General features: G+C 38.4%; 1 protein-coding gene across 3 annotated transcripts in view; it reads right to left on the reverse strand.

Moving 5' to 3' along the window:
• The window catches only part of epha3 (eph receptor A3), a 272,018-nt gene extending 258,568 nt beyond the window's left edge, over positions 1-13,450 (reverse strand). For all 3 annotated transcript variants that reach the window (XM_073045101.1, XM_073045102.1, XM_073045100.1), the window contains exon 1: positions 13,253-13,450. In XM_073045101.1, the coding sequence (XP_072901202.1) occupies positions 13,253-13,436 (184 nt within the window). In that variant the 5' untranslated portion in view covers positions 13,437-13,450. The remainder of the gene's footprint in view (positions 1-13,252) is intronic.
• Between the last annotated feature and the right edge of the window lie 1,541 nt (positions 13,451-14,991).

The raw sequence follows: 14,991 nt of genomic DNA on the forward strand, positions 1-14,991 counted from the left end.
AAGATCTGTGAATGATTGTGTCCACTCGCAGTGACTCAGGCCTTGACCAGGATGCCAGATTTTCCACGCCATTGCACGTTATTTCTGTTAGCATTTAGACACACTTTTCATTCAGCTTTCTTAAAAATGTTACACAGTAGTATAATGAATTAGCTGACAAAATTTGAATTCAATCACAAAAAGGATAAATTGGGACAGAATTTATGAGGTTTTAATGGCCAACATATTAGCAGAAAGAAAGTTATGGGTGCATTCAAGGGCAATTCCAGAATTTATAGCTTACGCAGCTAGAAAGCAGTAAGATAAGTTTTGGACACCTGACACAATTATCCAATTTGGGAGACTGCTGTGTTCTGGAAGAGTTATAGAGCTGAAAGAAATTGAACTGATTGTGTGATGGAAAGATTTGAACAAAAAGATATGTAGCTGAATATGAAACACTGGCAGAACTAAAAGGAGTGCATTCTGATTTAATTATACAGCACAGATAGGGCAAGCTAATATTGAAACAATACCTTGGAACCTAATTTTGATAATAACTCAAATGAAATTATTAATATTATTAATATTAATATTTTGTAAATATTAACAATTAAGGTTTTGAAGTATAAGGTTACAATTGTCATGAGAAAAATGTTTAGCATATTCTCCTCTTCTGCTACTTCATTACAAACACACGTCTATTTAAGACAAATGTTGTTTTAAAGTAACAAACACTTAAATATTATATGAATGTATTAGCTTCAAAGCACCCTGACCATCCAGAATAGTTTGAAAGTATCCCAAACAAAAAGCAGTGAATGAAAATATTGTTTTCGGGGAAAACAACTGCTTTGTTTTTGTTATAGCTTTTTGGTGGACCTAACAGACTGCCTCCGGCCCAAGGTTTTCAATCTATTATGTTCTTATTGTTTATTAATGTTGCTCTTCTTAAGTCCCAGTGGGTGCTTACTACTCTAATAGGAATGATGCAGGTTCTCTCAGTACAATCAGATTTATGTAAATCTACGTGCACTGACTGAAATGCTGAGTAGCCAGCCAATTAATGCATTCACACCAGGGGACAGACTCCGCATCTCAAAAATAAAGTGCCTGCAAAAAATTGAATGAATGGAACCAACACTTAAAGGAAAAACTGTGTATTTCTCAGTGAAGTTGCATATATGTGTGTGGGTCTGTGTTTGTGGTATATAATTTCATTTTTTACAAATAACATCACTGCAACAAATGTGAAATCATCAGACAGATTTTGATGGAAGTTTGTTGTCTTGAAACCTTACTAAGTCTTTCCCTCCACTGATCCTCTGTGACTTATGGAGTGTTTTCTGTACTTTCTGCTCTTAATCAGATTTGCAACATAGCCACTTTTTGTTTGTAAATTAAACAATATTTCAGAAGCCAACAGTTCATCTTAATAACTGTTTTAGTCTCAAATCCATGCATAATCATGGGAAAATTAAGCTGATGACTTTGGAGCTGAGGTTGGTCACTTAAATAAAAAGCGTATCCTTGCAGTTAGCTAAACAAAACACAGATATTGCAGAGGGAGATTTATCCTGCCCCTACCCCCCACTGATTCCATTGTCTATGACAGCCATCAACCCTTTGATCTGTTGGAAAGCCGTGGACTCCACCTTCCTGGTCGCTACTACTAATTTGTAGAGAATGAACTCGTCAGTTTTGACAAAACAAAAACATACCTGAAGGCATTCCTGGAATATAGTGCTGGAGTTTTCTGACAATAAAACTGTGCAAATTTCAACCATGCTGAATTGTAATTTGTTGAATATTTCTTTAGGAATGTTGCATATGAATTTAAAAAAGTGCAGATAGACTATTGACTGATTCAGTGGAATGATAGTCTTAAAAGGGTTGATAGATCAAAAGTGCGGGTACAATGGACAATAAAACAAAAGGAACTAAAGTGTTTATGGGAAGTAGAATTAATGTAATTTTTTAATTGTCACTTTAGTTGAGCTATATTGTGACTGAGAGATGATCTGTCATTTCAGTGAAATTTATTTTTAATAATAGAAATGAATGATTTTGCTGCACACTAATAAAAATCAAAACACAAACTGAGCATAAACAGAAACCTAAAGATTCAACCTGCTTTGTAAGCCCCTTAAAAATAGATTTCTTGCAAATTGCTGACCTTTTAGAAAGTAAGTACTTAATATACTTGCATTAGAGGAATAATGGTAGAAAAACTGAACATGCCACACCAAAAGCACAGTCTGCAATTCTGACTTTGGAATCGAGTTCCCGCTTTATCTATCGCCAGCAGAGACATTATCTCAAAGAAGTAATATAAATTCACTCTACCCAAACTATATGATAGTGGATACCACCTTGAATTCATGCAATGAAGCTTGATGTTTAACAATTGTACCAACATGTCAGAAGCAAAGGTAAGCTGTAACAACTGAGTGCACAAAAAAAGGGGCAGACACATTTTGTAAAATAGATTAAATCAGCAACGTCAGTGATACAGCCATTCAGATAAAGAAACATAACTTTCTCTCACTCCTTCACCCTGTCAACCTGACTCTTCCGTTCCTCTTGTCAAATCTGGGGAGCTGTGCATTCAAACTGGTGGTGGACATGAGCGGTGTAGGCAGGTGCTGAATGCAGTCGTGAGGTACTCTGCAAGGTCAAAACGCTAAAATAGGACTCTGTCTGCCTGCTGGAATTCACATGAAGATTAAAAGATCCCGTCCAACTGTGCAAAGACCAATGCAAAATTTGTTTATGATGTTTTGAATTATGCTTCTCTTCTGATAAGCACCCTGAATAAAGATGAAACATCACTGACATTATTTTTGCATTGGATTTTACTCTATGCAAAATGATTGGAGTATTCACCTGCATTTCAAAGTAGGTCATGTAAATGAAGCATTTTTACTTGTTCCCAAGAAATGTGATAATATAGATTGATGAAATTTCCTCCATTGTTCACAAGTACTGAAATATAGTCCAAAATAAATCATCACAATATTCAATACCATTCTGCTGCAATCATTTTTGAAATAATAATATGTGGCGGCATCATATTCGAGTATCAAGAGACCTTCTTTGCAGGCAGCATCCAGAAATGGCATATGGGTACATGAATATTAATAATAATTGAGAAATAATTGAGGGAAGGAAGTATTTATGCACTCCTGGAGAGTCATATACATAATAGCCAGTGCTCCATTTGTCTTTACTGGCTTCACAGCAAATAAAATATACTATGTTTGAAATCACACAACAAAAACAATTGATATCAGTTTATTTCATAGCATCTTCATTTGTAGGATTACAAAAAGATAGAGTTATATGAACTACCTTGAGGATAAATCACCTTGACCAAATGTTATAGGTGTACTATTACTGAAAGGGTAGACTACTAGATACTGTATGGATATAAGGGAACACTCCAGGGACTTACTTGACACCAAAAAAGTCTACCGAAAGGTTTCAGGAAGCTATCAATTTGAAAACATAGTTAATGATTGAAATTACTCTGTGTGTCACAGTGTTTTATTTAAACCTATTTGTGTAGTTTCACCATCTTTCTGCAAACAAATAGCTTTTGAATTGTGAGTCTTCGCAAAGCAGCTAGATATAAGTAAAACAGCTTCTCATAAACAAAATTCATATAATGCTAATTCTATTCTGAGAGTAGTTAATATAATACAAAATGGTTAATTGTAAATGAATCAAGCAAACGTCCATGAGGTTTCATTGTTGTGCTGAGCATGTACATTTTGCAGGCATACTGCTTGGCATTGTGGGCATTTCGTTTTAACTTATAAGAAACCCTAATCACCTCAGAGTGTTGATAGTGCTTTTAAACTATCATGGCAAAGGCTGCATGTATCAGTTTTGTGTGGAATGCTTTTTCATTGTAATATGTCATAAAATAAAACTTACCATAGATGCAGCATGAATCATAATTGGAATTGAATGGCTAAATGCCAGCAGGCGTGGTGGATGAGTGTTTATTTCAACATTCAAAAGAAATTTGGGTATGTATATGGATGAAAGAGGTACGGAGAGATATGGTCCAGGTGCAGGTTGATGGGACTTGGCCAAATAATAGTCTGGCCAGGATTAAATGGGCCAAAGGGCCTGTCATTTCATTTCATTTCATTTTCCACTAGTTGATTCAATTATGGGAGCTTGTCGCTGAAGGATAATTACTGTCATCAAATACATGGAATATATGAGGTACAATATTAATTATAGCAGTTACCACAATCATCCCATGCTATAAAATACAAAATTAATGAAAAAAGGCCTTAAAAGAAAGACCAACATCTTTTCAAGATGTCCACAGTGAAGAACTTCTGAAGTGTTTTTATTTTGTATTATGTGAAACAAAGTTAATTTGTACACAACAAACACCCACCCCTAAAAAAACGATGTGACAGTGAACAGATAATCCTGTTGTTAGTGATGCTAGTGAAGGAGTAAGTAATGGATATTTTTTAATAATCTGAGATGTATTCAGCCTATCCAGAAATTAAGATTTAGACATATCTCCAAAGAATTAATACACCACCATGTTCTAACTTAATCACCAAACATTCTACGGGAATTGTGGAGGATTATATTTGAAATATGGCACATAAACAGGCAATTTGGTTCTGCCACTTATGTTTCACTGTGATCTCATCCTACTGAGTTAAACTCATTATTGTATCACTCCACTTCCTTTGCCTGCACCTGCATGTCCAGTCTTCCTTAAAATCATCTCAGGTATTCACATCAGCCACTCCCAGCAGCAGCAAGATCCACGTTCCCACCACTCTTTGGATGCAAATGTTTCTTTTAAATGGATACAGTAACTGTCCTAGCTGCTGCCTGACTTCCAGATTTCCTCCAGCCTTCTCCTGCTCTGGATTTCCAGCGTCTGCAGAATCTCTTATTATGCCCTTCCCTACAAGTGGAAACACCCTCACTTCTGAGCTCTATTCAAAACCCTTTATCGCTTTAAAGACCTCTATCAGGTCACCTTTCAAGAGAAAAAGGGTTTCTGGCAGTTCATTCTGCTTCCTCTCCTAAATTTCTGCTTGGCTGCTCTCAACTCCAAGCATTCCCACTTTACAAGCTAGAAATGTATTTTTATGTGACAAATTTCAGAATGAAAGTGATTTGCGCCATGAAAGTTTGAATTGATTTATGGTATTTTACATTGAAACATTGATACTCATGAATTTCCACCACTTCTTCGAACCCATTGACAGGAAAGGCATGAGTGTTCAATCTGTTCATCAATGTTAATATATTTATTGCTCGTGGTGAATCACTCCTTAAAATTTTCTGTTCAGAATCTTTCAAAGGTAACATGGGGAATGTCAGGGAAGTCAGCGAGCAGCATAGTTTTCAGTCAGTGGGTATGAATTGATAGGAGTGAACTGTTCTACTTTAACAATGTGTTAATGCTGTAGTTACTACAGCCAACAGTCACCCAATCCAAAACTGGTATTAATATCCCCAGCCCTATCAGCTTCTAATTATCTACCTGGTGCTTGGCTCCTCTCTTCTGACAGTCTCTTCACTCATTTCAGTGTGTGTGTGTGTGTGTGTGTGTGTGTGTGTGTGTGTGTGTGTGTGTGTGTGTGTGTGTGTGTGTGTGTGTGTGTGTGTGTGTGTGTGTGTGTGTGTGTGTGTGTGTGTGTGTGTGTGTGTGTGTGTGAGAGAGAATGCGCGTGCTTGCACATGTACACACATGTCTGTCTGCTTGTCTGACTTTGGAGCAGGTCCTCACAGTTACATTGGAACACACTTGTGTTACAGACGAGAATGACTGACGAATGTAGACTCTGTGAGAGTACTGTTGAAATGCATTTTGCTGTATTTATTGTTGAGAATGGGGTAGAGTGGTGGGATGTGTTAGTGTTAAGTTATTAGTAACACGTGGAGTGTCTCTTTCTCTGTTAATATCAAATCAAGTTTAACTATCATTCAAACTATATGGAGATAACAGCTGAAAGAGACAGCGGTCCTCTGGGGCCAAGGTGCAAAACATTCAAAATAGCAAGCAAACATTAAAAAAATAGCAAGTGACATAATTCAAACTGTTAAGCAAAGAGGCATATTCACTAAAAAAATATATATAGTCAAGACACTGAGCGACAATGTCTAGCAATCGATGGTACAATCTCCCGGCAGTATACAGATGCACGCAATTCTGCCTGTCATTCCACTACTCGAACACAGGAGGGCAGCACCAACGGGCGAGGCCAGGCCCCAGCCAAGTTCAACAACACAGTAGCACTTCCATGTCTCTCACCTGGTCTGCAGCAGCAGGCAAGCCCAAGGCTTGGAGCCTAGTTTTCACTACAACTGAGGCTACACAGCTCCCATGTTGACTGCCCCTCCACCAGACAAGGATAACAGGCCTGTGGCAACGTAAGTTATGTACTTGGTACCAGTTGGTAGGTTAATTGATCATTGTAAATTGTCCCATGATTAGGCTAGGATTAAACTGGGAGTTACTGGGCAGCATAGCTCAAAGAACCAAAAAAGCATATTCTGTGCTGTGTCTCAATTAAAAAAGAATATATCCTAGCAATTTAGCGAAGCGGAGAATAGCAACGTATTGTAGGTTAGGAAAACTATTTACAAATATAGATTAGTGGGTTCAAAGGAAAATAATTGACAAATGGAAGACTTCAGAAAGAACTAACTTCCTTCAATCACCTAAACTGTGTTTTTCATAATCAGAGATAATGCAGTCTAATATAAAAAAAAACACGGGTAGGAGAAAGTTAAAAAAATGAGCATTATGAAAAAGACTATTGAAATCTCAGGAATGGCATATAAGATATATTAAACTGTTATTTTGAATGTATTAGCTTTTTCTACTGACATAATTTACGTCTTCCATGATTAACATATTTCTTACAGAGAAATTGGTTTGAGGATTAATTAGCTCTCTCTCTGTTGATGTTTTTTCGAGTTTTATATTACAAAGAGGTTGATGACATGGTTACTACCAAGAGTATTCTGCCCAGATATCCAAAATAATAACTGAAAAATAAAATACCTAGAATTGCTTTAGCACAAAAATAATGACGATTTGCTGAAAAATGCTTTTGTTTGGTCATATTACGTTCTCTGCTTTCTTACACTTTGTCATTTGGCAGTTTTCTCCTCTCATTTCCCAAAGATGCTGTCTCTCTTGCTTAGGCAGGACTGTATAGACATTCATCACGTGGCAGTATCTTGGCCAAGTGGCCATTTTTCAGTTACTGTCAGCAGAGTATCGCCCAATGAAACTGTCACAGCTACTTCCAATCCTAATTTTCTCCACGTCTACACTTTTAATTACAATAGGAGTCACAGCATTGGGTAAGAGATTTCTTTCCTAACCCACCTACCAGAGAAGCTTGCTCACCTCCAAAAGATGATATCTGTGTGTTTTAAAGATAGCATTTGTAGATTTTTTTTGGTGTGTGGTGAATTTTCCTGAAGCTTACTTCCTGGTAGAGCTATGTACAATCTAGGTCACTGTGCTGTCTATCAGGAGCGTTCACTTTACAGAAAATGCAGTGCCACTGAAGTGTAATACTGTCTTAGTGGATTTACTCTAATAACCCCTTTATAAAACGTAACCTTGTGGCACAGACTACATGCTGGGCCCATAATATTACTGAGTGTGATACTGCTCATTTGTGAAGTGGCATTCCAGTAAAATCTGTGCTGTTCATTGTGTAGACCACAGAAGTCTATAATGGATGAGTCTGAAATCCACACAGTTACAAACACTGCACATTCATATTCTTTGTTCTTCTGGGTGATGTTTTCTATTCATATCCTGTCATGGTCAAAAACTAGGCCTTGTAGTTATAGTCTCTGCCTCAAAAAGGTCTTGGCAGAGAATATGCAAAATGATATAATAACTGTCCCATCAATATTTCCACAAAGAGACAAATCGTGCTTCTTGGAGTTTACATTATGAAAAGAATCATGGAGAATTCTCTGGCAGTAAAGCACAAAGGTCTGGCCATAATGGTGCCCTAAAAAAATCTTAATTAACCCTGTTTGGCTACAACTAGAGCCTGAAGACTACAGTTGGCATTTGACCCATTACTGTAGTTCATGTCCTGCATTGACTGGGTTCCGTCTTTTATCACAGATAACAGTGCATGCACATTATTTATTGAATGGGATAAGCCCACAGTAATTGACATAATACTTTTGCTTCTAAATTTTAGACGTTCTAACAAGAGCACACACGTTTATAGTTAAAAGGTTAAAAGAGGTAAAATTTTTACCTAACTTTTTAAAATTTGTAAGTAACTTACTGAAATGTTGCATAATCATTTTTACTCTGTAGCAATAATATGTACATTTATTTGAAGAAAGCCTATTGAGATATAATGCTCCATTACTGTTGGCTTATATTTCTAGTGATGCATTGTGTACTCCCACATTATAACTAGGCCCAATTTCTATACTTTGCTCTGGTGAATGACAGTCAATAGTTAATAGTTGTTGCCCTGGTGATCCCTACACAGGGTGCCCGGTCAGTTTAGTGCTCGTTCCATTAACCTTTGATAATCAGCTTGATTCTTTGTATATTTTTGAAAAGATTTCATTTACACTTCACTAAGCAAAGCATTCTATTTAAAATAAGTGACTATTATTTCGACTGGCACACTTATTAGGGAAAGAGAGAAGCATGCTTGCAATTTTCGCAAATTAAATGGGCAGTTTAAAAAGTCGCACACAAACCAATCGCATGAAAAGGATGTATTCTGAATAAGACGTGAATTATGAAACTCCCGGACAACCCGAAGGGAGAACTCCCCGTCTGATATACATAGGACAGACACCCCGACACCCTGCAGAGCGCTGAAGACAACGGCAACATATGGGGTTAACACGGCGCTCAGACACATGTTCTTTTCTTAACGTTATGTTCGGCGCCGGGTTAAATACACTCTCCCGCCGCGATTTACCCTGTCGCCTTACGCCGGTGTTATCCAGCCTGTCGGCACCATCTCTCAGCAGTAAAGAAGAACACCGAGCCAGGGCCAGAGCTCACTCGCGCCTCGTCAGTAACTGGACCCGAGCCTGGGTCGATTCCTGTGCGCGCCTATGTGTGTGTGTGTGTGTGTGTGTGTGAAAGAGAGAGCGACTGTAGCTTTTAGGGGTGGCGTGTATAGGAAGGACTGCAGCATCTGGTTAAAACTTAATGTAATGGGATTTGATCACCCGGTACAATGCTTGTTTATTACCAATTGTCCGAAAGGACATTTGTAAGCCGGTTCACTATCCATCTTGGTGAGAATGTTCATCTTCACTGCCCAGGAATCGGTTGCGCCAGCAACTTCTACTACCTGGATCCATATTTCCGTCATGCGTTCTCAGATACGGTGCTTTCTGAATATCATCGGTCGTATTAAATCCATGCGTCACTTTCAAACGCAGCTCCGAGAATCCACTGAACCTCTCCCCGCTCTCCTTTTCTCGGTTACTGACCCTCCTACTGGATGCGCCGCCTAACCAGACTAAAGAGTGAGGTGCTGGCCGTGCATTCTTCGCTGCCCGTGTGCTTCGAGGCAGTACGCAGTAACAATAGAGGCATCTAATTAGTAACGTAATTTGAAGGGGTCTCTTTTTAAACAACCAAGCCGTGCATAATCTGTAAAGCGCTAGTCCATTAAATTGGTCCAAACAGTCCGTTCGTGGCGGTCGCATACTCGGCGAAAGAAATACGCAAATCTGCTCAACCATCTTCAACTACTTACAACCATGAAGTTGTTCCGAAAGTGACAGATGCTTTGCTTGAAGCGATTGTTAAACTCCAAGAAGCCCACAGTTAGGGCTCTGGATTCAGCTCTCTCAGATTTCCTAACCCTTTTGGTAGAGTTCGCTAAATTGGAACAAAATATTGATTTATGCTTCGCGAATCCTCACTACACAAACTAATCCATCAACAAGCTTAGCCCAGAGAAATGTGAAAACATCATTTTCTCAATCTTAAAGTCATCAATGCTTTTATAAAATTATGAATTGTAAATTATGTGCTATGGAGAGCATTTAGGAGAGACACGTTCAACTAACTTGTCAATTCCAACGCTCGATGAATCGATCTGTATATATCCATACGTGTGTTTGTCATGACACCTTGACACACATTATTTCTGGATCGATGTAATTTCATTATATCTACATATATGTGAGGCTCTTCTGCATTTATGCGTGTGTTCCGTATGCTTAGTTGAATTACATATGTGATTAATCTTATATGTCGGTAACTGTGCTGTAATATCATGTAGCATAAGTGCGTGCATAAATGTGTCTAACTTTGCTTACATGTACATATGTATGCCAATATTTGAGGACTTTTTTGTATCCACGTAGACACACAGCGTGAGTATTCGTATCGCATGCAGTGAATCGCTTTCATTGATGAGGTGAAGTTGCAAGGAAGAATGAATCAAGGATCACTGGAGAGACATTTCTGCGATGGTGGGGTGGAGCGGAGCTGCCCTGTGCGCAAAGTTCTGATCATTGTCGGAAAAGCGCCAATCTTTCAGAGTTCAGGAGGGCAGAGGAAGCTTGCAAGAGTTTCCGAGTCCTGCCTCACAAAGCGATGCCTCTCCCTGCGCCCAGGTCGCATTTATGAAATGAAAATAACATTACACTGTCTGAGCGGTATAAATATATACCTGGTCAAATAGGCCACAGGTGTTGCCACATTTCATGAGGCGCAAAGTGCAACTGAATGAAAAAAGTTTTCCTTCAGTTCAAAAGAAATTTTAATTGTTTTCAACAGTAGTTTAAACGTTAAATTTTGGACGCGTATATTTATGAATTTATGTAGGTTATAATAGGTTATAACCTATTATGTAGGTTATTTGCTAAATTACATTTAAAGACAATAGAATAAATCTTTTTTGCACGCAGCGATGCTTCTCGATTTCCTTCACAGGCACTATGCCGGTTAATATTGAGTACGAGTTTTTTTCCAAAAGACAGTCCGGAATATTCTTCATAATTTATCAATTAAAAGTCCCAATCTCTATTTCTGAAATGATCGTCTAGTGACATTATGACCAGGGCATTTCCACTAACATTGCTCTTGGCGCTGTTCTGTTCACCACGTTCCCAACCTGCCACAGCCTCCTTATCCACGATATGAACCGCCTTCCATCAACCCGACCTGTACGAGCAGAGTGAGCCACTTTCCCCCCGTCCCCACTTCAGTCAAATTACGAAGAGGAAGCCTGATACAGTAACATTTTATCAACAAAGTGTCAAAATTGATTTCCGATCCCAGAGCTCCTTGTCCACAGGAAAGCTCTGCAGTGACCCACACTGGTCACATTTCAAGACATTGCGACTAATTGAATAATTGCTTCATGGTGAATGGGATCACCGACTTTGCCCGGTAAAGCTAAAAAAAAATGCTGAGCTTTTCCGCCTGCCTAGTATTTATTTCTCTCTAAACGCTAAAGTTTAACAAATAAACGGAACCTGAAGTATGTGCATATTAAAACACAAGTCTGGAAAATAATTTTGCACTATAACAAATAAATCTTACGCTGGGACCGGAAACAACAGTGAAGGTACAATTGTCACGGAAACGCTACAGAACTCGCAAGGACTGCCAGTTGAAAGAAGATAAAGCCCAGGACTGTAAGACAAACTTTTAACAACGATGTGTACCGTGCAGGAATAATGGTCAGGTTCGTTTCTTTACGAGAACTAGACGCCAGCCAGGTTCAATGGCAGATTCATTGCTTGTTTTGAGGTTAAATGTTAGCATGATAGTCTCATTCAAGGTTATCAAAGTGTTTTGAAAGAGCTAGCAACAAGATTTATACCCAACAACTTAATTCATTCCCAAAACATTAATGCTCTGCCAAGAAACTTAAATCTATATTCCACCTGCTCAGCTTATATTTTAATTCTTAATTCTTTCCCTATCAATATAATTTAGGATTTGTGACAGATCCTTATTCTCGCGAGCCATCAAATCAACAACTTCTACAAAAACTCCAAATTCCATAAAGTATAATAAAGAAATTTATTCGCATATTACCAGTAACTTAAAATTCTATTTCTTTCACAAAAGCTGAAACTCGGTCGGTGTTTGAGATGCACAGAATTATAATTTGCGCACGGCGTTCCTTTATAAAACCCCCTTCATCGTAGTATCTGATACAGGAAGAAAATAAACTATTTTATGAAATAATATTGCTCGTAACTGTCTGACTGTAAGTGGGCAAATATTTAAATAAAATGTGATTAGAAAATGATTTCTCCGGACAAAACCAAGTAAATCAAACACAACTATGAAAACGTGTCCCTTTCTGCAGTCTGTCTATATTTCTCCATTAACCCTTATCACTGTATTCTCTACTAAATGAAGTTTTTCAAACTTTTGATCTACACGAAGCACTTCCTTTTTTAAAAAGAAAATAATAGATTGTAGATCAAGAGTACAAATTTCAAGGTAAAATAATAGTTTGTTTGCTGAGTATCTCAATTCCACGTCAGCCCAGTTCAGCACAAACATAAATAGCATCCAACGACAGAATGATAAAGCATTTATAAAAGTTTTCTCCAAATGGACCACTGACTGGTTTGTAATTTCCATCGCGCGTCCGTTGTTGGGATGAACTCGCCGCCTCAATTTAAATAGCGGCCAAAGTTTCACAACTTGCCTGTAACGGCGAGAATGTCAGCAGGGAAAATATTTCATTTAACCCCTCGTTTGAGAAGACCCTTCAGAAAACTAACCTACCCGCGCCGCAACATTTCCCTCCTATTTACTAATTTGTTGTAATTACTGGTGAGACTTCCCCCAGCCTCTGCACGCCTGCGGGATGCGGGTGCCTCGACACCCCATTAAACAGCCATCACCTTTACGGCTCCGAATGACAAAATCACTGAACACCACCTGGATTTAAATAATTTCAGAAAATCCCGCCCGGTTATAATTTTAATTCTTTCTTGGGTAAACTTTCTCCCATTTTAAGCAGAGGGATCGACTTTGATTTAATTTAGTTTCTATTTCATTGCAAATAACATTTATAATAGCATTTACAAATCGCAATGATAACGTAATTAGACCGTGGCGTAGATGTTTGATGTGGCCGCTTTGATCAGTTAATGTTGTTAAATTGCGCTCCTGACCACCTTAACAGATGATGGAAGCGCAGCCTCCTGCCGGTATGCGCTGGACCGTCTCTAATACTTCAGTGAGGAAAAGCAAATGTTTCCATCTCTTTCTAATTCTTACCTTCATTTGCAGAATACCCCGTCGATAGCGCGGCGCAGATAACACAGCAGAGGATCAGAGTGAGAATGCAGGTTCGGAAACCCAAGGCCATTTCGGAGCTGTGATCGGTTGTGAGTGGAGCATATCTCTGTGAAGCATGCCAGCAATGATCTGAGGGAGCTGTGATCGCCGTGGAAGTTACCATGCACAGCTTTCAGGGTGATGTCAAGTTTGACACTACAGATAAGGAGGAGTCTGCGCTGCCTTCCCGCTACCAGCAGAGGGTTACATCTGGGTCCTAAAGCCCACCGTATCATGAAAGCATCTGACATTATCATTATCGATAGTTCTATAAAAAGTAGTTGTTTACAATTATTTCTAAATGATCGATTTCTAAGATATTCATATTACAGTTATTAATAGTAAAATGATTGCAACTGTCGGGTCTGAGATTCTGTGTGTGTCTGTGTATGCTGTGAAGTTTGTGCAAAAAAAAGGGTTTCAACTAATTTTTAGTTCATGATGGATTACTTACAGCCTAAAATCATTTTCTTCAAGCGGTGTGATACTTCTTTTAACTAAATCCTTTACATTCCTCTGTAGTAGTCCTTGTCACTGTTGTAACCCACCCCCACTTTATCCTTCAAGTTCAAGATGGCACAGACAAAATACAAAACATGTTCCTTCTATCAGTCATCTGCTGGCTACATCAAATGTTTTTGGACCCTATTTAATCATGAACAAAACTTGTTTTAATCACTTCCTCATTGGTGGCCATATTTTCATTCACTGAATTTTTAAGTTTACAAATTCTCTCCAAAAACCTCCCTATTTCATCAAATCTATTTCCCCTTTGACCTCACTTCTGAAAGTGCTTCAATGTTGACCAAATTTTGGCCAGTTATTCTTCACATGTCCTTATGAAACTTAGTGCCAGATTGGCTTGATTGTGCTCCATTGAAGTGATTTGGGTTTTTTATTATAATAAAGATGATATGTAAATTTAAGCTATAATTTCATTCCAGCTGAAATGCAGGCTACCCAGCTGTTTTCCACACAGAAATACAGAAACAGCATTTTTTTTCTTTGCTCTTCTGAGATGGTGCTCTTAATTTTCAACCCTCCACAACTGCTGTCATTACACCTCTTCAAAAAGTCACTTGTCAGACCTCAAACCCTTGTAAGCTGTCGCACGATCCCCAGAAGCTTCTTTTGGCTTGATACCCTCTGATTGATCAATCTTCTATGAAGTGTCTGGAGACATTCCTTTAATGGAGGCATTAAATATGACCTATAAATGGAAGTTAATGTCGATGTTTCAAAACAAATCAACCTTTCAGGATATTAGCATGCCCAGTGATTTACTCTTTAATAGCAAATTACTTACCTGAATATTTTTCTGATGTTATCAAATAAATTATTACATTTTAATAATTTGATTGTCTACAACAGTGAAGTTGAAAGGGTACTTGGAGGTGCATGATAAAGTAGGCCAAGGTCAGCATGGTTTCTAAAGGGGAGATCTTGCCTGACGCACCTTTGGAATTTTTTGAGGAAATAACAGGCAGGATAGACAAAGGAGTGTTGTTTACTTGGATATTCAGAAAGTCTTTGACAAAGTTCTGCACATGAGGTTGCTTAACAAAATAAGAGCCCATGATATTTCAACAAAGATACTAGCATGGATAGAAGATTGGCTGACTGGAAGGAGGCAAAGAGGGGAAATAAAGGGGGCCTATTCTGGTTGGCTAGCTGGCCAG

Source organism: Hemitrygon akajei, chromosome 5 (genome assembly GCF_048418815.1).
Source record: "Hemitrygon akajei chromosome 5, sHemAka1.3, whole genome shotgun sequence".
In the NCBI taxonomy this organism is placed as follows: Eukaryota; Metazoa; Chordata; class Chondrichthyes; order Myliobatiformes; family Dasyatidae; genus Hemitrygon; species Hemitrygon akajei.